Source organism: Rhipicephalus sanguineus, chromosome 4, assembly GCF_013339695.2.
Source record: "Rhipicephalus sanguineus isolate Rsan-2018 chromosome 4, BIME_Rsan_1.4, whole genome shotgun sequence".
Classification (NCBI taxonomy): Eukaryota; Metazoa; Arthropoda; class Arachnida; order Ixodida; family Ixodidae; genus Rhipicephalus; species Rhipicephalus sanguineus.
The window spans coordinates 129,977,658-130,004,777 of NC_051179.1; the positions used below are offsets into that span (position 1 = coordinate 129,977,658).

General features: G+C 46.4%; 1 protein-coding gene across 1 annotated transcript in view; it reads left to right on the top strand.

The window, feature by feature from the left end:
- The window catches only part of LOC119390681 (zinc finger protein 674-like), a 338,514-nt gene that overhangs the window by 215,026 nt on the left and 96,368 nt on the right, over positions 1-27,120 (top strand). Inside the window, exon 3 of the mRNA XM_049415335.1 lies at positions 7,751-7,973. Coding sequence (XP_049271292.1) covers positions 7,751-7,973 — 223 coding nt within the window. The remainder of the gene's footprint in view (positions 1-7,750; positions 7,974-27,120) is intronic.

Genomic DNA, 27,120 nt, shown 5'->3' on the forward strand with positions numbered 1-27,120 from the left:
AATTTGTCACACAAACAGGTCGGAGCGATGGTTGAGCAGAAGCTTCCAGGTCTATTTTATGCTGATGATATTGTCTTATTTGCGGACAGTCAAGATGATATACAGCGACTGGCAGATATATGCGGAAGGGAGTGTGAGGCTCTAGGACTAGGATTTAGTGCAACAAAATGTGGATTGATGGTATTCAATGATCACGGAGACCATACGGTATTAATACAGGGCCAAAAAATACCGAGGGTAAGCGAGTACAAGTACCTCGGAGTATGGGTAAATGAGGGGGATAGATATATGGAGGTACAAGAGAAAGCATCGGTAGCAAAGGGAAAGAGGAATGCTGCAATTATGAAGCACAGAGCTTTATGGGGATACAATAGGTACGAGGTGCTTCGAGGGCTGTGGAAGGGTGTGATGGTTCCGGGGCTTACATTTGGGAACTCAGTGGTGTGCATGAAGTCAGAGGTGCAATCAGGAATGGATGTAAATCAAAGGACGGTGGGCCGCCTCGCGTTGGGCGCTCACGGGAAGACGACAAATGAGGCGGTAAAGGGTGATATGGGATGGACAGGCTTTGAAGTGAGGGAAGCGCAGAGCAAAATGAGATTCGAAGAGAGGCTGAGGAAAATGAAGGAGAGTAGATGGGCGGAGAAGGTTTTCAGGTATTTGTATAGAAAAAGCGTTGACACGCAGTGGAGAAAAAGAACTAGGAGGCTCACCAGTAAATATACGGCTGGCAGTGCGGGCGATATGGCAACAAGGAGCATTAAGCGGAAGGTCAGAGAGGCGGAGAGGACTTATTGGATGACAGCGATGGAAAAGAAGCCGGCTCTGAGTAACTACCGAAAAGGAAAAAACGAAATAAGGAGGGAAAGGTTTTATGATAATTCAAGGGGAAGCGCTTTACTGTTTGAAGCAAGGTCGGGCTGCCTTAGAACGCGTAGTTATAAAGCGAGATTTAGTAACGAAGAAGAACAATGTACATGCTGCGGGGGAACTAAGGAAACGATGGAACATGTACTGATTGAATGTGGCGATATTCACCCAGGTATACGTGTGGGCACGAGTCTACATGAAGCCTTGGGTTTTAGGGACAACAATGGAAAGCTGAACACGTCCGCGATAGAAATAAGTAAGAGACGGTTAGAGTATTGGTGGCAGAAAAGTAGAGATAAAGAACAAAAATAAATAATGGGGGAAAAATAAGGTCATTCTGCCTTAAGAGGCAGAGAGATGGACCGTGAATTTATATTTTTTGGTATAATAACATAGATTTAATCAATGTAGATAAGGTATTTGGCCAACATGAAACAAGGAAGGGTTTTTTTTTTTTTTTCGAGCCTGGTGGCAGACATGTCACCGCCCCGTTTTAAAGGGGACGCTCATAGCATCCATCCATCCATCCGTAGTGGCCACGAAAACAAATGTCGCCTCCGGCGACGGCCGGAGAGCGCATTTTCCTCTCTTTTTTCCAAACGTGACTTGGTGGCGTCTTCTGGTGGCTCAGAATGAAACTAGACTGGAGTGGAACCGCTACAAAACATTTCTGCACAGCCCACAGTACTCTATTCTGTGGTCTGGTCCACAGAATAAAGCTGCACTCTATTCTGTGGTCTGGACCACAGAATAGTCACTGCGTTTACCGCAAGTTTACACGTTTACACCACGACCTCACTCGACTACTCAGCCCGCTGCAGAGAAGTCGCACTCCGGCAGCTCGCACCTTCACCGTGTGCAGGTTTTCCCCGTCAGTTGCCCTTCTTGTCCTGAATAATCGACCTACCCACCCTAAGATTGTGGTTTACGCTTCGAGGAACTGCTACTACTGGACGTAGAACCGCGTCTCATCACAATGTCGGCCGTTTGCACTGCCTACGGCTGAACGAGCATCGGATGTACAGTACTCTTTCACAACTTCCCACATGGGAAAAAACAATCTGCTCAGTGGATCGCTGCTGTGAAATGAAGTAATTTCAAGCCTTCGATTACCACTGATCTCTGCTCAAAACATTTTCGTGACAGTGACTACCATCAGTTTATCGCTAATGCGTGCAATGGGATCTCCGGTGAAATCTGCTCCGCTGAGGCCTGTCGTAGTGCCGTCGACGTTCCTTTACGAACGGAACGAATCGCAGGTACCGAAAGCAGCATTCTCGACGGGGCGAAAACGTCAGGTGAGATGTCGAATGTTGGAGCTTACTAGGTTGCATGTATAAAAAAGTTCATGAGGCCATTCTACTCTGCGAAAGTGGATGACCAGAGTAGCTGTACAACACACGGCACGAAGGTGACGTGGAACTTCGATGAAAGGTGCAGAACGTGATTTTAAATGCGAAGCATTCCTTAGCGAGCGAAGGACACTGACCGTTTCCATCTATCTATCTATCTATCTAGCCGCCTACGTCTGGACGCTTTAGTGGTCGACTCTTCAACATGATATGTACCAAAAGTGGCATAGGAGGACATGAGTGTACGACGTATACGATTCGCAGGCCATGACATGATTAACGTGGAAAACGACGGCACCTAAGCCGCACGACTACGCATCGCAAAGCATTGTGAGCTGTTTCTTGACATCAGAGAAGGTCAGCACCATGCTGCTTGGCGGCAAGAGTTTTTTAGCTTTAAACGTGTGGCTGCATTCTCTTTCCCGTGACCATTTTTTTATTTATTTTTTAGTAGTCGATAGAGTGGCCCCGCTACTGTAGAGGCGTTCTTGAGAAGCTTTAAATAAAAATTCCACATTCCCAAATACGCCTTAAGCTCTCAAACTGTAGTGGGCTCAGGGTTCGGAAAATTGCCCTCTTCTTCGCGCCATTAGGGTAAATGCCTTGTTTAGTGACCTTGCGACCCAAATATGTGATTTCTAAAAGAAGCGGCATGTGTCCGTGTTGAGCCATCCTCCCGTGTCAATTTCCATATTCAGTGTGTGCCCTTCAACTTCTTCGCTCACTTCATAACACGATTGGGTTGCATTAACCAAATGGTACAGTTCATGCTGCATGTATAAAAAAGTGCATGAGGCCATTCCACTCTGCAAAAAAAACAACAAAAAAATTGCCTGTTACGCTTACACGGGTATTGTTGTATGCTCTATTTATGTAAATAATTTTTTTTTCTACCATGTGTGATATGAATTGTACATTTCTTGCAAATCCCTTCAGCTGTCACTTGTTGCCATGTAATTGGTCTCCTGGGCCCCTGTCAAGCTGTTTTATTACAGCTTTTAGCCCAGGCGACGAACCAGAATGTCATGTTTTTTCTTTTATTCTGGAAACTAAAGAGAATGAATGAATAAATGCTCTGAGCCCTTGTCAGAGCATTCAAGCGCATGCATGCTCATTGGTCTCGCTTTAGCATTTGGACACATGCTTTTCAAATGACCTACTTCTCAACATTTCCGACAAATAGAGCTTTTGTAGCAACCCACTTGGAGGAGTGTCCCCTGCCTCATCTTTCACATTTTTTGCTCTTGCAGACTCTGCTTTCCTTGGATATGCTGGTCTCTGGTCTTGATGCGATCGGCTCTTGACTGCGTTCACTGATACCGCTTGTCCTTTCGACTGCATTTCCTCAGTGTCTCGCACCGGTAGTCTCAGTGTCTCGCACCGGTATTCATTCAAGATGTATTCATTCAAGGTAGTTCCCATTCCAGGGCAAGCAACAGGAAAACCCTTTGCCTTGGCTATATCGTTAGCCATTAAGAAATGCTTAAAATGCTTTGATTATGACTCGTAAGTTTTGAGTGCTTGGGTCGAACTCCGCTATTTTTCTAAGTGCCGGCATTTCGAGAGAAGTAGACCTCTTTGTTACTCATCAGTTCGTTGTTTCCTTGCTCGTACTGGTTGCGAGGTCGACGTCCCGTCGTTGTTGCTCATGGTCGAGTACCTCTGCTGGGCATTCGGTAGGTAACAGGCTGTGCCCTACTCCAAGAGCATGTGCGTTACTTTCCAGTGGAAAAAAATGCAGCTCGCTTGCTTCCGTTTGTGACCCTTCGCCCATCCGCTTGGCTGTTACCTGCGCATGTACGCAAGAACCTCGTCGCGAGTTTCAATAATGTTATCACTCAGCACAGCAAGAATAGAATGCCTTTATTCAGTACCTATGTACATATATTTATATACTGTGATGAGGAAAAGCGACACTAGGTTTCTGGCATGCAGGCAGCTAGCACAAGGTGGAGGAAAAAGAAGCAGATAATAAAATAGCTGTCATGGCCCAGGAACGTATGCTCTCTCTTTGTCTCGTTTATCACAATGGCGCAATCTGTAACAAAAACCAAAGCTGAAGCCAGCAGTCCTTGTGGGTTGTTGGCATGGTGGATCTCTTTATCGAAGGAACACCATACACTCTTCCTTGGCGATGGAGCCAGCAGAGCGATTGCTGCTTCAGCTACCCATCACACAATCCACGGATGGTTGTATGTCTCTTCGATGGTTCCAGGGTACGACCTGGCAGGCACCGCGCTACCATCTCTCGCTGAGGAAGCGCACGGCCTCCTGTTGCTCAGGCATGCTGTTCACACTTCCCTTCGCGACAACCTCTCACCCAGGACTCTTCCAACGTCTCAGCCTCCAGGGGATGCCGTCCACGCTTCCTTGGCCGTGGATCTCGCCGCCTTGAGTGCTGCTACCACAACATACTTCGTGTATGTGAACCGTGGCTCTTCGGGCACCTCACCGGACATTGTCGCCGAGCTCATGCATGCCCTCATGCATATGAAACAACAGCTCGACCGCTTAGTGTCATTGAGCTCCTGCTTTCAGCCTGCTGCTTCACCATCTCCTTCGGAACTTCCAGAATGCCGCATTTTCCAGGACGACGCTGTCTGGTGGGTTCAAACTGTCAACAATCTCTGCACACACTGCGCCTGGCCGGAAAATCAAAAATGACTTGTGGCATCAACAACTGTATTCAAGGTGGCGCCGAGGCATGGCATAAATATGAAGGCATAGAGCAACAGTACTGGCCAGAATGGAGCGCCATTCATAGCAGCGTTTATCCCTCTTCTGCATGCCTGCAACCCTCTCCCAATTGCGAAATAGAATGGAGAGCAAAACCACCTCGACCTTACAACCGTGCCTGTGGCCCCGTGACACAGAGCTTCTCGGGCAGCTCTACCTCAGACGTTGGCCACAGGATCTGCACTTCACTGCAGGATGCAATCTTTGTGCCATTATCCGATGCCATGGTATCAGTGAGAGAGGCCGTGACCACTCCGATTCTAGCGCAGTTGGAGGAACTAACCCCAGGTTCGCCTTCTCTGGGACACTTGCAGATGTTCTAGTGAAGGAACAGGAAAAGCCTATACCACCAATTGCCGTGCCCACCGACCCATTGAAGCCTCTTGTGCTGCTTCAAAAGCAGTCATTTACCGAGTGCGCGCCGGATCCCCTTGTGCCGGGTGAGACACATAATGTAACAGGGGCTGCATTGACACCAGACACCCATCGAGAGGACACCAGAACATGCTTGTGCCTTCTAGGTGAGGATGGAAAAGAAGTCATAAAATGGAAACAAGATGTACAAGAACTGTCATATGGTCAGAGCAGCCGTACTGAAAGGAAGAAACCCGCAGCACTTGATTGCAGACCAGCAAAGCATACACGGAATGGAGTACAATGCGTGAAACACGCAGACGTTCAGCGAGAAGGTTCACCCGGATGAGCGCAAGAATGTTTCCCCGTCGCTAATCCCACTTGCTGTTGACGGAATATCTATCGCGAAGAAGCCTGCGCTGGACTCCACAGCCACGACACCCAAAGAGCCACCTAGACCTCTTCCAGAGCTGTAGGGGCATCTATGAAAAAAGAGGAGAGTGAGCGCCCGGTTGATAACATGGAAAGTTTGGCTGAAGAAAAGGATTTCTAATTTTCCCCAATGCCACAGAAGGTTTGTGACAAATGTCCTAACCATTTTCCTAGTGTTGACGATCATGCAGATGTAAGCGAAAAGGAGCACCGAGAGGCCTTGCCAGCCATGGTGCCTTCTTGGATGCTGTTCCGCCCTCTTCCCCTGGGCATACTGCGACCACTGTTACTTCCCTGACAAAGCCAGCCGCCAGATGCATGTTTTACGGCTCACATAACGTTGCAGCAGGGCCAAGACCGCCCACCACGATGCAGCCAGTGTCGGCCACCAGAGACTTTTGGCATATCACCAAACCAAATTGTAACCACCGCGATGCAGCCAGCACCACCCACCAGAGGCATTGTAGGCAGCTCTGCGCGCTCGCTGTCACGGTCAAGTGTGATCACGAAGAACGACAGCGGGGTTCAGGTACGCGGGCAGCTAGCATGAAAGAAGAGGAAGAAGAACCAAGTAATCGAAAAGCTGGCCTAGGAAAATGTGCAGTCTTTGCGTCTCATTCATCACACTACCGATATGTGACGTCACGTGACTCGCATGCAGATTTTCATCCAGATATACAGGTGGTGTGTCATGCCGTGCTGTGACAGAGAGAAAGATCACTTAAAGGGGTCATGAAGCACTCCTTGGGCTTTTTGAAAAATCACATCCTGCGGAAAGCTGATACGGCTATGAATTGCTCCGCAAAATATTACAGTCGTGCGTGCCGCGTAAAGGCCACAAGCGGAATGCGAAGTTGCCGTTTCCTCAGGTGCCCTTTTTTCAAACAGAGGCTGCTTCTCACTCTCGTCGGTGGGCGGGGCGTCTGCACGTTGAGGTCGCGGATCTGCCAGTTTACGTCGCAAGAGATATAGCATGCTTATTGGCCGATAGCCGGATGAGATGCGCTTCTTGCCACGGGGTGCCGCCACTTGGCCGCGCCACACTCCTCTGTCTGCTAAATTTACGCGGTAGCAGCACTCTGCGCATGCGAATTGCAGCGGGAAAGCGATTGCGTTTCATGACGCGCGCTGACGTAACTTCTTACCCCCGTGCCATCCCTCCCTGTCTAGCTTCCAGTGCGCTCGTCGGCACAAGAAAAGAGAGAAAGCGCTCAGAGCGTGCGCCAAATCCCCATAACTCCGCTCATTCTTGACGGATTCGAGAAATTTTGCGGCAATCGATTCAGGAGGCAGTAAACTCCGATGCTGAGGTCATTAGATTATTACTTGGAAAAGTGGTTCATGACCCCTTTAATTCATATTCCGTTATTCTTGTGATCATCTCACGTGACAAGGGATGGGCAGTGTTGTTATTGTGTCAGCGTAGAAGTGCTTATGCATTTAAAAGGAGCATGTGGAATGGCTATATGTAACGATGAAGGTATTCTTACAATTATTTCCAGAACTGCAGATGCCGATTAACCGTACGCAGTTTATTTTCAATTTTAATCACATACATTCCATATACATCTTCCAATATTTGATACTGTTCTAACAGGCATCCTAATTCAAACTGCATAAAGAAGTATATATAATAGGTTAGAGTTTTTGAGTAAAATTGATGGCAATTACTAAAGGTAAAGCTGGGTACAGCATCGAAAAAACATAAAACCAATCGATTATACAAAAGTATAAGTGGTTTCACTAGATTTTTAATGTTTGTCTGAAAAGTATGTACATTAACAATTGCCATAAGTTCCTGTGTTGGTGCGTATACATCGCTAACTGGTCTTTTCATACACTAGTTCAGATTTTTGGACAGTTGCTCTCTGGAGACGCAACCTTTGGCCACACGCCGAGACCAAGTCATTGTAGCGAAAGAGATCATGGAATAAGGCTTTCATTTCTTTTCTCTGCAATAATCTTTGGCATTATCACTCGCAACAATGCAAGCCAATTCATTTCAGGATGACTGTGCAGCAGAGCCAGTACATCAGGCAGCACTGGGTCTGGCTTGTGAGTCGGGACAAGCTGTAGACACATCACCAGACTCGACGTGTGAGCCGGGCCGTGGCACAAACAAATCCGTTCAAGTGGGACTACCAACCTGCCACAAAGCATCACAAGCAATTGAAAAGAAAATTCTGTCATCAATTGCTACACAAACAGAACCACATGCTGCTTCTTCAGGTATGTCTCCGCATTTGCCGTAAGGTAAAAGAAGTCGGTTTCGCTGCAAGGGTGCCATAGCAACAAATTGGAATGTTACACGAAGTAAGGCTAGCAGCTCTTCCCTTAGGATTCGATATGACATCGCTCTACAAAACACTGACGTAAGGGAGTATGGATGCTCCAGTGAGCGAAACAACTTTCGTGCTTTCTGTTGCTTCAGTGCAAAGTAAGCGGTGAGAGCGCAGCAAGTACGAATGGTACAAAGATGTTGGTACTGATCTCTTTCGAGATAGCATACAACTGCACCCGCTTGATCAAAGTTTACAGTTGCTCACCGAGTGCTTTTGCATGACGAAGATGGCCAGTGTGTTTAATCTTTGAATAGCGGCTGTCGTGAGCCCTCGCTTGCTTTCACTCAGACATAGACAATGTGACATGCAGGATGGTGTTATCGATTCAGACTTTATATGTAACCTGACGGCGACGGCGCAAATGCACCTCGAGTGTCCGTATAATTGCTGTCAGAATAATGGCAGAGGGATTGCATTGTTTGTTGTGGTCATAGCGGAACGCAACTTCGGACCTAATATGTAACCTGAATTAAATTATATTACAATGACCATAATTTCCATGAGAGATAGGGACCTTTGGCAATTGCGTTTAATTTTAAACCAAGAATAGAATGTCCTGTGTGTCTCTGTGTTCACTGTTAGAAGGATGCCCAGAATGGAATAGCACGGCTATATAGCATGATACAGCATCCGCAAATATGGTGAAGCTTGAGCTAAGTCACACAAGGCTTAAAGACAGCGAAGCTGGTCTATTGTCAAGTTTCGAGAATTTTTTGCTAGGTTTTGCTAGGCATCACTACCTTTGGCTAGGCATAACTAGGTTTTGCGCATATGTGGCAGGTGTTCCCTAGTTACGTGCTCGTAAACTGGATCAAGCCTGTTATCCTCTGAAGCTGTGCTCTGCCAGACTTGGTACTTAGAAGTTCTTGACCACAAGTAGACCGCGCGGATTCGCAGCGATTTTGCATCTATTCCCTCCGTCGATCAACATACCCGGGCTCTTGCGCTTGCCGGTGACGCTTGGCAGCAGCCCCTTTGGCTCAATGTCTCCGAGCATATTGTAGCTCGGCTGCACGTTATCTTTCTTTATACACGGCTTCTTCTTTCGAAATTCGTTTAGGTCTACCCTTGGCGAAGAAAAGGTGCAGCACACACTGCAGACAATGGTATAGTGCGACGACTATGAGTCAGCACGCAGGCATGGTCGTGCGCAGTGTCAAGGCAGGTGGATGAAGCTTGGCCAAGGTCACGTACAACGCGCAGTTGGCCTGGTTGCCATGGCTACACTAGGTGACATCACATCTATGCGAGGTTTTCGATCGACGAGCATGGTTTTACGGATAGCTTAGACAGCTTCGCTGTTAAAAACTTGGGAATTCATTCGACGTGATGCTTCCCATGCGGTCGAATCTTGCAATTAGGTCCTCAGATCCGCCGAGCTCCATTCCAACAAAGAGGGTTCAACTTAAATTGAGGACGATGCAGCGAGCGATGGAACGGAAAATGATATGTGTAACTTTAAGAGACAGGAAGAGAGCAGAGTGGGTCAGGGAACAAACGGGGGTTAAGGATATCATAGTTGAAATCAAGAAGAAGAAATGAATATGGGCCGGGAGCGTAGCACGTTGGCAGGATAACCAGTGGTCATTAAGGGTAACTGACTGGATTCCAAGAGATAGAAAACGCGTGAGGGGGAGACAGAAAATTAGGTGGGTAGATGAGATTAAGAATGTAAGTATAACGTGGCAGCAGAAAGCACAGGACCGGGTTGATTGGCGGAACATGGAAGAGTCCTTTGCCCTGCAGTGGGCGTAGACAGGCTGATGATGACGATGATTCCAACTACTGGGCTGGTTGCGGTGCTCGCGCTTGGCATAGGTGGTTGTTAGCCTACTGGCTAAAACGTGTACGGTGTCACGCCAGTCACTCCAGTGTGAAGAGAATGATCCATAAGAGTGACTGTACTTCACCAGATTGTTTGGGAGGTTGCCACTGTACCTGACCAGAAACCTGCTCTCTGCGCCGGGTTCTTATAGCCCCCTGCATGGACATTGCGGTGTGCTCCCCCAATTATGAATTCCTGCTGGATTCACTGTGTACCGCCCAGCAGCACCTTGGAATTTTTACAGCAGAAGCTGTTTAAAGGCCAGCTCCGATGATTTTTTCCAGTTAGTGTATCTCAGTAAAACTCACTGGCTGTGTTCCTTTGCACATTTCCATTATTTATGCAAAATAAAGGCTGCAGAGGTGTCCAGATTGTTTACGAATTAATTTTATTGGTGGCCTCGAATCGCGCACCTGGCTTTGCACAGTTATTCACAACATTTTTTTTATTCAACTACCCTAAACGCCTGAGCAGGCATTACATAGGGGAGTTAAAATACAATAAATCGGTTACAGTTACAGTGCACATGCTGAAGCAGGTATAACCAGAACACAATAACAGAAAAAAAGTTCACGTATTCAAACTAGTAGTTCAGTAATGGAGCGCACATTCACTCAGAACAAGAAATAATAAGACTAATAGAAACAGCTAGAAACATACGCATATATATATATATATGTCATTCCATACTAAGTGTCCCAGACGTGGCCCTCGACCATCACAGATTTTGCTGAAAAAAATTTTGCCTTTTGGCTTTACCCTATAAAGCATTGAGGCAAAAGGTTTTTGAAGAAAAAAAATTTTTAGAGCCCTGGTAACTTCGCTCGCTTTTATAAAACTGTGCGTCATAAAGTGTGTGTCATGCGATGAAACTTCGCCAGCCCCTCTATAACTTCGCCCCCCTCTCACTTCGTTTATTTTTCAGCATTTTTATATCAGTGTATTTTTTGCTCCAGTTTTCTCTTTGTATGCCTCTTGGATCACTATTTTTTTTTACTGTTATACTGTACCCATAATTTTGTTTATCCTAGACACTGTTACTTTGTTTATTTTCACCATTTTTACATCAGTGTATTTCTTACTCCAGTTTTTCTTTTTTTATGCCTCTTTGATCACCTTTTATTTTTTCGTATTAGGATGTACTATTTATTATGTACTATTACGTCTTCTAGTCTGCCTTTGTTATGCCAATATTTTCTTTATGTGTAATTGAATTTTTACTATTTGTATTGTTGTATTGTAACAATTCAATATGCCCTTCCTGTAAAGATCCCTAATGGGATCGACAGTATGAATAAATAAATAAAAATAAATAAATAAATAAATAAAGGTCCCCTTTAGACGTACTAATATCAAGATTGCCTAACTTTTATGTTCCGCTGCCTGTTGCATAACCTCAAAAACAAAGAAATTCTTCAATGTTTACGATTTTTTCTTAAATAAACCACCGTCTCCATGACAAAGATAATTATTTTAATCATTCTAAAGAAAGTATATTTTGATTTAAAAATGTTTGTGGACAAAGCTTTCAGCAATCTTTGTGGAAAAAATTATCAAACAAGACAAAATGTGCAATTTATGGCATTTTTGACGGCATTTTTGCACTGATGCGGTCCAAGCGAAAATATTTGGTACGTAGCATTGCATAGAACACTTTGTCTGTAAGCATTAAGGAAAGTCTCATTAAGTCATTTTTCGTTTTAAGAAAGAAAAAAGTTTTTGAAGTTGGTCCTCCGAGCGCACCCGGCATTGCTGCTTGATGACACCTTGCAGAACAAATATCGGAAATCTCATTGGTGCTTTACGTCTGTCAGTGCGCATCACATTTCGTAACTTACAGAATGCACATGTGACGCCATGTAATAGACATTACTTTTTCGACAATTTGTCATTTGTGGAGGAAAAGCGAAGCAGTTGGTCGTTGATATGGCCGTCGGTTCGGCGGAAGACAGTGCTGGCCGAACTGCCGTCTGTTTTGACCAAACTGCCATCTGCTCAGGTCAAGTTGCCATCTGCTCCGCCGTCTGTTGTCTCAGACCTTCTGTGGATCCGGAGGTTGGTTCAGAGCCATGACATATTTGTAGCAAGGTTGGATGCGCCGTCATATATATTTGCATCGGTGCATTGATTTTATCGCTCAAATTTATACCCGCTTATAAGTTCGCCTGAGAGGACCCTCATGTGTGCTTGTCTCCATGAGAACTGCAAACGCCTGTGTAACGACAGAGAAGAGGCCAACACCCGTGTTGCCCTGGTTGAACACTTCTTTCTTTCTCCTTTATTGCGTGCTCTCGAGCAGCACCGTCTTACGCCCGCTTCTTCGCGCGTCTTGTGCGCGGCATGGCGTTTCCCGCCAACGTTTTCCCGCGGTATATTCAACAGCCTGTATTCCAGTCTTGATGTGTCTCTAGGCGTGTGACTTCAATATGGAAGATGGCATGGAAGGTTGTGGTGAAGCTCAACTTCCGGTGTGCTCTGAAGTGGCAGTCCATTCTGCATCGGGGGGTCAGGGTGCTCTCTCTCTCTCTCTCTCTGAGCATGCAGGTGAGTTGATTATTTCACGATACTCATTTGATGTAGCCAGATGATTGTACGAGTCTATATCAGCACTCTGTGCACCTGCCATAAGATGACGTAAAGCATTATTAAAATATGAGATAGTAATGATAAATATTTCTTTATATGCCGATATATGCTATATATTCTTGAGGGTTGATGGTTGTTTTAAGAGAAAGAGTATAAGACGCAGCAATCTGAATTGTAACCAAAGGTTATTGTTCTTTTTCCCATCCAGAACTACCACCATGCTCTTTGGGTCCAAAAGGTTGCCATAAAACAGCACAGACCAAGAAGCGATACCTCCTAGAGGTGCAACATCTCACCAGTGTGGAGAGGCGACTCATCATGCTTCGTTCAGGGAGCACCACTGACATCCGTACAGTCTGCGCCCACCACTACCAGATGTACATAAAGATGTACACATCAAAGCTAGCTTCCCGATCGTGCTCTAACCCTTTTCTTGAACATACGAAAAACCACCGTGGATTGTCGATCATCAGCTTCGCGCTCGTGGACCTACATCCTTCTTTAAGCCTTGTACCAGGGGAATGACTCTGCCAGAGCTGCAGTCGTCAGTGCTATAAATTCAAGAATAGATGCACTACAAAGTCCTCGTGCCAGGAAACTGCTCTGGACGAGCAGTCTGGAAGTCGCAGATAACTCAGCGGCTGAAGCTGTTGAAGATATTAATGAAGCGCTCAATGCCGTGGGAGAGAGCCCTCTCATATGCAGGAGACAATGGAAACGAAGAGCGCCCTACGTTAAAAGGAGGGTCACCAGCCTCCAGAAGAACGCGGAGAAAAGGATGTGCTCGTACCCTGGTGTGCCTCGGGCATTGACTTCTGCGGAGTAGAGAAGCAAGCATTTCGAATTAAACGAATGCATATCCTTTATGAAGGGCTAAAAAAGAAGTTTGCCGAAGAATCCAGTAAGCAGAAGAAATTACAAATCCTGACATTGGTACCAGATTCATGGGCCAGGGAAAACATCATGAATTTCTTTGGTGCCTCAGAACGGCAAGTGCGTGAAGCGCAGAAGCTGAGGTCAGACTCTGGGCTACTTAGCACACCACCGAGAAAAGTGGGCCGTCCTGCAAGTGAAGAAATAAAGTGCTCTGTGAGGCAGTTCTATGAAGACTATTCAGTCACTTACTGTTTTCCTGGAAAAAAGGACGTACTACGGGGCCAACAAAAGCGCCTGCTCCTGCTTAACCTAAAGGAAATGCATTTTGAGTGGAAGAAAATTTCCGGATTAAATTGCGGCTTCTCTACATTCGCAAATTTGAGGCCTGCGCACTGCGTTTTAGCAGGCAGAAGCGGAACGCACACTGTCTATGTCTGCATCGAGCACCAGAACTTTAAACTCTTGCTCCATGCAGTTGGCATGAACGAACACACCGAACAAATACTTGCCACTACAGTGTGTGCATTGGAGAATGAAAATTGCATATTGAATAAGTGTGATGGCTGCCCAGGAATGCACAACGCTGAAGCATTGCTGCGGAGTTCCGCAGCTTTGAACAAAGAAGGTGTGGATTCTTTGCAAGTGCAGCAATGGGTGAAGGGAAGACTGTGCTCGCTTGAAACAATTCTGTTGACTCCGGATGAGGTATGCAACAGGTTTTTGGAAATGCTTAAGCAGATGAAGATGCATCACTATATCAGCAAACAGCAGGCACGATACTTGTGCGAGCTCAAGGGCAGCTTACCAAAACACGAAGTGATCATTTTGATAGACTTCGCGGAGAACTACAGCTTCTTAGTTCAAGACGTCCCGCAAGCATATCACTGGGTGAATACTCAAGCGACAATTCACCCCTTTGTTGTTTATTTTCACCCACAAGGAAGCACTGCCCCGGGCCATTCTGTGAAATCATTTGCTGTAATCTCGGACTGGCTAGAGCATGACTCTTCTGCCGTGAACGGGTTTTTAGCACAACTTCTAAGCATACTGAAGAATGATGTGTCAAATATTGCAAAGATTCATTACTTTTCAGATGGTGTGCCATCTCAATACAAAAACCAAAAGAACATTGTCAACCTTTGTCAACATGAAGATGACTTTGGTATTTCTGCTGTTTGGAACTTTTTCGCTACTTCCCATGTGAAGAGTGCGTGTGACGATGTTGGGACCATAAAGCGCCTGGCAACAAAGGCAAGCCTTCAAAGACCCTACAAGGACCAAACTATGACACCAGCTCAGCTCTTCGCATGGGCAGACGGCAACATCAAAACGATCACATGCCTTTGGGTGCCAAGAAGCACGGTTGAGGAACAGAGAGGCAGGCTCGAACAAAGGTTCAGCAAAGCAGCTCTTATGAAAGGCATACGGAAGTTTCACTTCTTCCAGCCTACTTCGGCCTACACTGCTCTCGCAGGAACGATGTTGTACTCAGCGAAAGAAGTAATCCAAGTGATGAGGTAGTTGATGGTCTTACATGACACCCTTCTTGATGGCACACATTTCACATAGGCGTGAAAGTTTCGTCGTGAAATCTTTATGTCGCATACCATTAGGGTGCTTGAAACACGCAACATGATGGAGTTCTAGCTGTACTTCTCCCAATAATGCTATATTTGGAGCAGTTTTCAGGTATGCTTTTGCACTTTCCTGTGTATGCTGTGCGCGAATGGCCCTGTAGCGCAATATTGCTACCATAGCGGGAGCTCGGCTCTGGCGCCTTTGCATTTTATTGGGCCCACTGAGCATGTTCACATTGCAATGCAGTCGGTACATGCAACTCTGACATAAAGAGACACGATCATGAAGCCCTCACCAGCCGCTGTCATCCATTCACAACTTGCCGCACCTCGGCGCCGTGAGTCAGCGACAAGAGCAAGTACGTATAGTGAGGCACGGTGGCGTCAAGCAGCAATGCCAGGTGCGCTCGGACTTTCAAAAATTTTTTTTTTCTTAAAACGAAAAATGATTTAATGAGACGAAGGAATACAGGACAACGCTAGTACTAGCGTTGTCCTGTATTCCTTCTTCTCGTCCTCGTCTTTTTCGCTAGTAAACATGTCCTATTTAATGAGACTTTCCTTAATGCTTACAGACAAAGTGTTGTATGCAATGCTACATACCAAATATTTTTGCTTGGACCGCATCAGTGCAAAAAATGCCGTCAAAAATGCCATAAATCGCACATTTTGTCTTGTTTGATAATTTTTTCCACAAAACATTGCTGAAAGCTTTGTCCACAAACATTTTTAAATCAAAATATACTTTCTTTAGAATGATCAAAATAATTATCTTTGTCATGGAGACGGTGGTTTATTGAAGAAAAAATCGTAAACATTGAGGAATTTCTTCGTTTTTGAGGTTATGCAACAGGCAGTGGAACATAATAGTTCGGCAATCTTGATATTAGTACGTCTAAAGAGGACCTTTATAGAGGCGCAGGCGAAGTTTCGCCGCTCAACATACAAAGATAAATTATTAATATTTTTTTTATGACGCACAGTTTTATAAAAGCGAGCGAAGTTTGAGAGGGCACCAGGGCTCTGAAAATTTTTTTTTCCTCAGACATCTTTGCCTCAATGCTTTATAGGGTAAAGCCAAAAGGCAAAATTTCTTTCAGCAAAATCTGTGATGGTCAAGAGCCACATCTGGGACACTTGGTATGGAATGACCCATACCAAGTGTCCCAGATGCACTGATTCGGACTATGCATTTAATAATCCATCCTTTTGTTTTTACATATCGGTCCGTGCGGAGAAAAGCAGTGTTCAGGTTATTTGCCACAATGCTTGGTAGTGGCAGTTTGTTCTTGTGTGAAACATTATCAGGTCAATACATGACTTTGTACCACTTAAAAGGGTGGTGCCACCAAATTTGTGGCTTGTGCGTTCTTTGCTGTAAGCGTTTCCTATAGCTCAAGGAAGCATGATGCACGTACCAAGGTTCATGTATTCTCGCTAAATAATTTAATATCGCCTTTTGGTGTGAACAACTTTCGGTTTCGGTTTCTGGGCGCCGAGGTTGGGCAGTGACGTAGAAGTGTAGGAGGCGTGGTCACGTGACCACACAAGGCTGTGGCGCACTTAGCCAGGAAGCGATCAAAACTCGGCGAGTGATGTAGCAATCGGCGCTTTGCCGGTACTATAGTGAACTAGAATATATTCTAATTCACTACAGCTGGTACGTACGTTGCAGAAGTGGTGGAGGTCCGGAGGTCACTCACGTTACTACAGCAGATTTGGTGTGACGTCACTACAACTTTCGTTGCCCATCCTACAGATCTACGTCAGTGTTGGCGCTAGCGATGGGTTTCGATCGGGAGAATGGGCATTTAGGTACACTTTGGAAGTGAATTAAAATATATTCTAAACGTTTGCTGTGCCCGACGCTTCGTATGGAATGTCCTTGCATACAGAGGAAACCCACAACAGGCTTGTTATAGCCTCGAAATTTGATGGAACCACCCCTTTAAGCAACCTAAAGGAAACATTAGTTGAAAAAAAAAAAAAAACCCCGCACGACACTCTAAGCAGGGTCTACAGTGAGGCATGTAAATTAGATAGGAAATACACGAGCTAAAAGAGCCCCCATAACACAGACCAACCAGCCACTAGCATTTATAACCAAATACTCAAATGCGCTCTCAAACATAAATAATATTCTTTGCAAGTATTATTCAATACTAGCAAACAACGAGCGCCTTAGAAAAAAGACAAGTCTGCTTGTGGAAACGTTGGCTCCAGCAGACACTGCTTGCGAATAATCATTTGTATTCCCTGCTATCATAATGCTTTCGCTGAAGCAGTATAGAGACGTTTGTGAGAAAGGAAATGTGTAAACTGAAGTAGTAATATAAAGAAACAGTTCCTTGTGTAATGCACATTGATGTGCTTGGTAATTCTGACCACCAAAAATCGTGATGCCATTGTAACTTTTATCAATGTACTTATTTTCCTTGCTTTTCCACTTTGCACCACGTAAAGTTATTTCACTCATATTTTTTTCATATGCTTCATGTGTTGGAATATGAAGTGGTTCTTTTGCTGTGAAGTGTTCAATAGGTACTTCTTTCCAAACAGAAGTATAATAAGTAGAATTATGGGTTAGTGTTTGTTGGTGCACATTCAAATACTTTTGACTCTTTCAGTATAGCATCGGAAGGGCATCTAAATCGGATTCTGTTTTTTCGGCACCTGGTGTTCGCATGTGTTAAGCATAAAATTTATGTGCTGTAAAATAGGAGTTTTCAAAAGACTTGCTGTGTCGGTGCACTATTGCCATAACAGTAGCTTTGGTTTGTGCAAGGCGAGACAAGATGATCGTCTACTTCACAAACATGCGGACCAACTCTTGTGTATTGCCTACTGTTATGGTTCAGTTCACTGTAGCGTATGACATAATTTGCATTGCCTTTGCGTGCTCTCGATGGCTTTGCAGGCTCCTTGTCTTTTGCATCCTTGGAGCAGTCTTCATCACTGGCGTCTGTTCGAGGCCAACTTCATTGCTGCCAGCAGTGCGCCTATGTGACCCTGGACCAGTCGACTATGGACAGACACCTTCAGAAACACATGGGCGAGCCCCCCTTACAGTGCCACTTGTGTCCTGCTGTATTCACTCACAAGTCCAAGCTGGTGGCTCACATGCGCACACACATTGAAGAGCGGCCCTTCTCCTGTGTCCACAGCAGTGCGTCCTTTGATGAGAAAAGCAACCTCGTGAGACATAATCGCATGCACACAGGAGAGCGGCCCTTTTCCTGTGTTCACTGCAATGCATCCTTTTTCTTGAAAATCGATCTCATTGAACACATGTCTTGTCACGCAGGAGAGCATCTGTTTTCCTGTGTTCACTGCAATGCATCCTTTTCGATCAGAGGCAGCCTCGTTAGGCATATGCGCGCTCATACGGGAAAGCGTCCCTTCTCCTGTGTGCACTGTAATGCAACCTTTGGTCGGAAGACCAGCCTCATGAGTCACATCCGCACGCACACAGGAAAACGTCCCTTTTCCTGTGTCCACTGCAGTGCGTCCTTTGTGCAGAGAAGCAGACTTGTGATACACATCCGCATGCATACCGGAGAGCGTCCCTTTTCCTGTGTTCACTGCGATGCATCCTTTTCGGCCAAAGGCAACCTCACTTCCCATATTCGCACTCACACGGGAGAGCGTCCCTTCTCCTGTGCGCACTGTAATGCATCCTTTGCTCGGAAGAACAGCCTCGTGAAACACATCCGCAAGCACATAGGAGGTGAAGGCAAGGCGAAGGTTGCACCAGCACGGAACGACAGCAGTCCTCACTGCTTATCTAGGAGGTAGTCAGCTTTTGGCACTAAGGTAGTGTGAGCCCATATATCTGGTAACTACCTGTGCTCTATCTTGCTTTGGTGCGCACAATGTTCAGGAAGTGACATTGTGCCAGTGCTTTGGTGACATGTCGATACAAAAGGCAAAGTGACACAACATTCTTCTGAAAGATGGTTTGGAATTCATACTGTGGTGATGTGGATTGTGGCCGTGACACGGTGGAGATCTGGAGCGAGGCGGCTCATGATGACGATTACTGCGTGACCACACAGTAATGATGATCGAGGCGAAGAACGCGGACCGCGAGAAAAAAAGAAGTCTCGTGAAAACGAGCCGAACGAGAGCGGGCGGACATCGGGGACGGCAGTTCGTCCAGTTCAAGTGCTCGGGTGTTGGCGTTCATGATTCCTCGGTGCACCAGCAGCCTGCTGTTCGAGCGGCCTAATGCGAGTGCTCCATCAGCGCCGAGATCCCGTTCCTGACTCTTCGATGCGCCAGCAGCCTGCTGCACTAGCGGCCTGGTGCGAGTGCTCCAGCAGCGCCGAGATCCCGTTCCTGACTTGTCGGTGTGCCAGCGGCCTGCTGCGCTAGCGGCTTGGTGCGAGTGCTTCTGAGCGACCAAGGCCGATGTTCCGGGAGACGCCTCTGCTGGAAGCAGCTGGCTAAACACTAGCCAGGCACCGCAGCAACCTGGGGTCAACCGGCTGCTGCGACTCCCTACAGACCCGTGTCCCAACCGAGGTGGACGCGGCGACAAGTGCGCCGTAGGTGACGACGAGTCGCTGCGACCTTAAGATACTGCCGTGAGGATGATCACCACGGTGACCGCGACGAAGGCCTCTGAAGGTGAACGCATGAGTGCTAAGCACGTCGCGGAAATAGACGGTCGGGTGCGGAACATTTGAGTTTCTGTAAATATTGTGTGACATGTAGTGTGTAGATAAAGATGTCTGTGTTGCGTGTTGAAGACCGACTGCTGTGTCATTGGATTAACGGATCCTGGGCCCAAACCTAAGAGCGTTTCCATCACACATACATATGGCTCTGTGGGAGCCTCTTTCACTGTTTGCAAACTAATATGTTTAAACTGAACGAGAAGAGAAATGTAAGCGTTTCATCACTGTAAACCATGATCATAATGAAAGCACCAGAGGAGAACTAAGGAAACCAAAAGGGAAATAACCTATTTTTTTACGTAATTAGTTGTCAAGAAATGATTAAGGAACAAAATGAGAGTTGGAAAATAAAGAGATTGAAGCAGGTGGGTGATTTCTCTTCCAAATTGCTGAAGTGAGGGTCTCAAATATGTCAGATATGACACCTTCAGCGAAAGTTTTATCTGCGACTGTTTTACTGTAATTTGTAGCTTTGTGTCTGGTAATCCTGGAATTCAATCGTAAATGCTCTAACGCATCGTATAATTTATGCTGGCGTCGTTAATTGAGAACAATTTTGCGGCACTTCAAAAAGCCCGTCTAAATACCATAAACTAGCGCCCCTTATCGGGAGAGTGCCTAAGATCATGTTCGCTGAAGCTTGGGTGTCGTTGAAAGCGCAGTTTTCAAATAAGGGCCACACGCGCAGTAAAGAATGAAACTACATGCAGGTGCTTTGGTATTGTTTAGTACGTGTTCCCCACCCCCCACCCACCTACCCAGATAAAAAAGCGTTCTGGCCGGAGCAGCCAGAATGATTTGCTCGCTGGATTTCAAGCAAGACGGACGTGCCGGCCGCGATGTCCTGGATTACTCCTCGTACCTCGCTGATCGGCGCACGGTGACGGACTCCTCGCCCGCTATGCCGTGCGCCGCTCATCGTCGGGGCCTTCGCCGCTTCGTCGATGTTGTGCACCGTGCCTCTGGCTGTGTTTCGTGGACCCGTCCCTGAACTCCCGTGACCGTCTCCCCATCTTTCCTGTCCTCTTCTCTCTTCGTTGGATGGATGTGCCCCTCTCACTTCTTTCTCTATTTTTCCTACTATTCTTTTATTCCCTCCTTACCCCCACCCCTACAAGGCACTGCGCCGTGTCGCCTATAGGCAGACAGAAATTAGGTGCCTTATTCCTTTCCTTAATAAGCACTACCACCACTACGTTGTGAGCTGCCCGACAACGCAGCAAGAGGGGTGACGAACAATAGCCCTCACCCGGTGCCAGTCGGGATATTGTGCGCGCCTCTCAAATATTCCCTGACGTCGATAACACCGGGCATCTGTGTTCGTCATACTAGTGTCGATATCGCGAGGTGCTGAAAAATCAGATGAGCACTCACGCTTACTTTTAAACCAAATTAATATATCTTAAAGACAACTTTCGTCACACATAATCGGTCAGAAGTGCCCACGCATGCTGGAAACACTAGCATCTCGAGTTTCCAAATTTGGCGTCAGGGATCCTTTAATGTGCAACGATGTTTTTCCCAAGTCCACACTGGGTTTTACATCATTATGAATTTTGCACAGTCATTCTCGTTTCCGCTCTTGTTGCTTTCAAATTAAGAAGACATCAAAACTGATGGTGGCATCAATGTCTATCGAAACGCGCTTCCCTGTGCACCAGATGTATATCGGTTGCACAGGGAAGCGCACGCCGTAATGAAATACCTGTGGGAGACGTAGCTTATTATTATTAGCTTTGGATTAGTAAGGATCAGTAGGGATCGCATCCACGGGATGTTCTGTAGTATGGACATGCTGTAGAGAACTTTTACTCGACATTCAAAAATCATCGAACCCCATTCCAAAGCCGCCGCCAGAAAAGGGTGCGTTCTGATTTATGTCGGAAGGGGTATGTTGCAAGTGTACTTGTATTAGTGGCCCCAAGAGAGTTCATTACGGGCTCTAGAAAGGCCGCTCTTCCAGCTTTCGCTGTGACTGTGCTGCACTTTCCGCGCAGGCCTGGCATTTTTTTTACTTTGTTGACTTTCTTGCTCGACCCACTCGAATGTCGTATGAATATTTTTGCTTTCTGTTTGGGCCGGTTCGTACATGTCCATAGAAAATGAGAAACAGCGTAAACCACAGGACAGTAGGCACCGCTTAGTCCGTCTCTGCCCTGTTGTCCTGTGGCTCCCGCTGTTTTCTTTTATTTGATGGGTACCAATACGTGCCCCAGCATAGCGAAACGGGGGGGGGGGGGGTACTGAGGTACAGAAGCCGAAGTGCCTGCGTGTGGTACCGCGAAGTCTTCGAACGCCAGAGATTGGCCGCGAGATCGAGCAGAGTCGCCGCCTGGCGGCTACTGGCTGAAGCGCGCCTAGTGTAGATTGCCCCCTGCGTCGTCTGCTAGCCACGTCGTGTTTGCATGTGCGCGTACGTCATGCACGTTCTCAAAGGGCGGTTTGTTCTGCTATGTTAGCGCGAGTTTAACTGCTCATACGCGTATACCTAACATGGTGTACAGAAGCAAATGTGCTTGCTCGGCTGCATGCCCATTGTAATAAGATCAGTGAGTGCGACTTTCGAGAGGCCTGCGTGTTGGTGTCGTACCCTTCGTTTGCCAGAATGATTTCAGTGTTGGTGCCGCTTTCTGGTTCAAGCACGTCGTAAAGTGCGCTTGGCATAGTCCCAAACATGAGCATTAAATAGTGTCTGAATGCCGCGTTTTAGCGACTCGTTGGTAAACAAAAACGAGGCTCATGTCCTTTTATTGTATGGTCGTGGTCCCACTACAGCGAAATATTTCTATCAAGTGATGTCTGACACTTCGGTGCTCAAACTGTCCCATAAAAAAAGACAATGGAATGACACAGTAGTGATAAAACGGAGTTCCCGCGCGCAATTTTAACTTTGGGCGAAATTTATGCAGAAACACCCGTGTGCTTAGATTTAGGTACGCTTTGAAGAACCCAAATGTTTAAAATTAATTCCGACGGCATGCCTTACATTTTTGTCGTATAATGTCACGCAAAACTTCATCCTTTTTCTTTACATTATCTTGTGCGTTTGAGTGGAGTTGTTATAAATTGGTGGAAGGCAGCGGACATGATTAGTTCGAGAAAAAAAATTCCCTTATTCCATAAAATAGCCGGACCTTTGTTGCATCACTGTCGTGCACGTAATCAGTCGATGAAAACTCTGTGCTAAACACTCTTACATGCGTATGCGTATTCGCGCGAAGAGTGCTATTGAACTCATTGCACAGGAATATGGGCTGGTATATAAATGAAGAAGTAAACACTTAAGTAGTTCAGGCGTGCTACAGCAGTGCGTAGTACACAGAACACAAGGTAAACACGTACAGAGAAAACTACAAAAAACGTCATGTAGTGCGTAAGCGCAGACTGTCACCCAGGGCGAGCATACCTTTCATCGGCAGATTGCGCTTCTCTCACTAGTAATAGTAACGTTGGATGATCTTCGTGCATCGATTCAACAATGAAGAGCGTATATATTACCGGTAAGCTGCAATCAACGCATTTGATTTGCCCACAATCGGCTCAAACAGCTCACAACGAAGCGCCGCTGTGTGCCTTTGTATACGCGCCGCCGACCGCCTCTCCACACTAACGCGGCGACGGTGCTGCCTCCTATAGGTCGATCTCGCGGCGAATAGCGGAGCGAATTTAGTGTCTGACGCACACGGGACAGCGGAACCCGCCATAACCCTTGCGGCCACGGAGTGAGTGGAGTACCGACGTGCTAACCACCGAAACCCCGCTTGGTAACTTTTTGCTGCACATGAATGGGCTGCTTACGGGCCCCAACGTACTGATGGAGAAGTTACACGTTGGTCGTCCCAGAATATTCTGGCGGCACGAGCGGCTCATTTTCGCGTGATTGCCATGAGATGGCGCCCCTGCAGCTTTTCCTACTTCCTAGATCATGGGGGAAGTCGGAAACAAGCAATCAAGTATTGATTGTTGTCTAATGACTGAAGGAATTTACCACAAACTGAAAGAAATGAGAATAGAAAAGGAAGGGATTAAAAGCTTGGGTAGTGATCATAAACGAATAACATTACAAATGGGATATGAAACTAAATAGGAGCATGGAATCAAAGTATGGCAGCTCGTATTTAAATGGCAAACAAATAATGAATATAGCCGCAAGAGTCGAGGAACAAGTAGGCAAAATACCAGGCAAGGACTGGGAGTATAGTGCGCTGTTACATCTAATGACGAAAGATATAGGGAAAGGGAAGACAACTATTTGCTGGAAAGGACAGAGGAAGCCAAAAAATTACAGCATATCCACGGGTGAATGATGAAGAGCTTGGGCGAAGCTCCTGACGCAATCATGGTCTCGGGATCCGCTTCTCGCTGAGCCCGTTTCGCAACGGCGTCCTTGGCTAGCACCGTCTTGAGATCCGCCTGGCTGCCGCCAAGCGAGCGCCCGCCGCTGCGCATCGTCCATGCTGCACCAACGATCCGACACGTACGGCGACGATCCAGGAGAATGAGAGAGGCGCTCGTTCTCCGCGCATCCCCGCGCAGCAGCCAATCGGAGAGCAGCGGCACTTCCAGCGCCATCTAGTGTCGATTCACACAAGCGCCAGATTGCACACAATTCTATTGGACCAACGCCATCTAGGAAATGAGACGAGAAATGGTGATGACGACACAGATTGTGTACAGCGCCATATAGAAAAATTACACCATCTCCCGCTAAAGGGGACCATGAGGCGATGCGAAGCCGGAGCACTTGCACGATCGCGTTCCGTTGGCGTTCGTTGGGCATGCTACTGACCTCGCGTCGTGGAACGCGAAGAAGGACGCTACGCGCGTCGTATATTCCATCTAGCCTGGCCGTTAATTCTCACAGGGCGAGCGGGGAACGCGGTCGACAGGCGGGCGAGAGGGGGGCAGCGTAGGAGAGGAGAGAGAAGGGGAGGGGACGCGCATGCGCTCGAGCGCATCGCGGCGTTGCGCAGGAGAGAATTTCGGCATGTCTAGCCCGCGTTTCAGAGGAAGAGTGGAAGGGGGGAGGGGAAGTGGAGAGGGAAAGTGGAGAAGAGGTGTGTGGAGAGGGTATGCGCATGCGCAGTAAGGGTGGTCACGCCGCACACCACCACCACCGGATTGAGCTGCCAACTGCCGGGAGATACGCCGGACAACGGAGACGTGACAAGGTCAGACTAAGAGGAGCTACGCCCCTAAAAGTTGGTGGAACAAGGAAATGCGGGAAGTGATTGAGAAGCGACGTGAAGCATCACGGGAGCATAGAAGGGCAAAAAAGGAGAAGCGGCCGCAGGACGATGTCAACAAAATATGGAAAATATATTTACAGAATAAAAAATCCATCGTACAGAAATTGGTCGAGGCAAAAATTAAAGGTGAAAGTGAACGCTGGGTGACAGAGATTCACGGAAAAGGAGGCCGCGCCGAGGATATTTTGGAGCCACATAAAGGCGCTACGTAGGAAGTCTATCACAATGCAACAATGTATTGTAGATGAAGGACGAAATCAATTGGAAGGGTACAAAGCGCTAGGTTACATCCGAAAGCTAACAGCAATTCGTTTAAAAAAGAACGTTCAGGGGATTTCCCCGGTGAGTAAAAGTGTGGCGATGAGAGCAACCGAGGAAGAGCTAGTACTTGAGAATTTCATCTAAAAAGAAGCCGAAGGAAAAGTTCCAAAGCGCACTGCCGCGGGTTTAGATGGGGTTCTTGTTAGCCTCATTAACTAACTAGGACGTAACACTAAAGAAGCACTGCTGAAAGCCGTAGAAAAATGCTTAAAGGGCAGGCAAATACTGGATAGTTGGAAAAAAAGTAGAATGAACTAATTTGTAAAGGGAAGGGAGAAAAGGATAACATTCGCTCGTATAGACCACTAACCATTACATCGGTACTATACAGGTTGGCGATGCAAGCAGTAAAAATGAAAATAGAAACATGGGCAGAACATAACGATATTTTGGGAGAACTACAGTGTGGATTTCGAGTCGACAGGTGGTTAGACAACCTGTTGGTTCTCACTCAGTGTATAGAAATATCTAAAATAGAAAATAGACCTTTGTATGTGGCTTTTCTAGACATCACAAGGGAATACGACAATGTTAATCAGGAAATTTTGTCGGATATATTGAAAGGAATGGGCATAGGCGACGACTGTATACAGCTTTTGAGGGAAATATACCGAGAAAATACAATTTGTATAGAATGGGAAAGAATAAGTAGCAAGGACAGCGTTGAAATTAGCAAGGGGCTGAGACGGATGTCCTTTGTCCCCGCTGTTATTCATGCTGTACATGGTGAGGATGGAAAAAGCGCTAGAAGGTAGCAACATTGGATTTAATTTGTCACACAAACAGGTCGGCACGATGGTTGAGCAGAAGCTTCCAGGTTTATTTTATGCCGATGATATCGTCGTATTTGCGAGACAGTCGAGATGATATACAGCGGCTGGCGGATATATGCGGAATTGAAGGTGGAGCTCTTGGATTAGGATTTAGTGCAAGGAATTAAGTGTAGATTGATGGTATTCAATGAACCCTGTGATCAGACGGTGTCATTACCACGCCAAGAAATACCGAGGGTAAGCGAATATAAGTACCTCGGAGCAGTGGCGTACCAACTCATTCGCGAGTGGGGAGGGGGGGGGGGGCTGGCGTCGCTCACTCTGTCCGCCGTATATATATATATATATATATATATATATATATATATATATATATATATATATATATATATATATATATATATATATATATGTATGTATATATATATTGTATAATCATGGTAATTTTGTATAATCACAGAGCAAAGCAGATGACTTGCTTTTCAAAACCTTTAAATTAAGGAAGAATCTGCACAAAGAGATTGTGCAGGCTGGGCCGCCCTATACCGCGACAACACAGCAGTGTTTAATAATATTTTGGCAATATTACCGTGAAGTTTAAAAAGTACACCCAAATTTAACCTGATCATCTGAGCACTGCATGAGCAAACTTTCCAGTCTGAGTTTGGCGTTGTAGATACGATGAGTATGAAGAACCTGCTATGAATCTAGTACCTTAAATTCTCACTTATTAAATAAAACATGTGGCTGACAAAGCAGGGTACTATATATATATATATATATATATATATATATATATATATATATATATATATATATATATTGTGATGAAGAAACGGAGAAACAAGAGACAACGCCCGTTCGTGGGCCGGCTGTTTTTATTCTCAACCTCGTTCTTCTCTTCTTCGCGCATCCTGCTCTCGCGCCAGAGCCTCGTTGTCGTTCTTCGTCATTACACTCGGCCACGACTGCGAGCGGCCGCAGCTGCCGACAGTGTCTCTGGTGGGCGGCACTGGCTGCATCGAGGTGGCCGATCTCGGCCACGCAGTGGCTTGGTTTCATGAGGTGCCAAACGTAGTTCAGGCGGGCGGCATTGACTGTGTCGCGGCGGTCGGTGTCGTATACGCCATGACTTGTCCTGCTGAGCT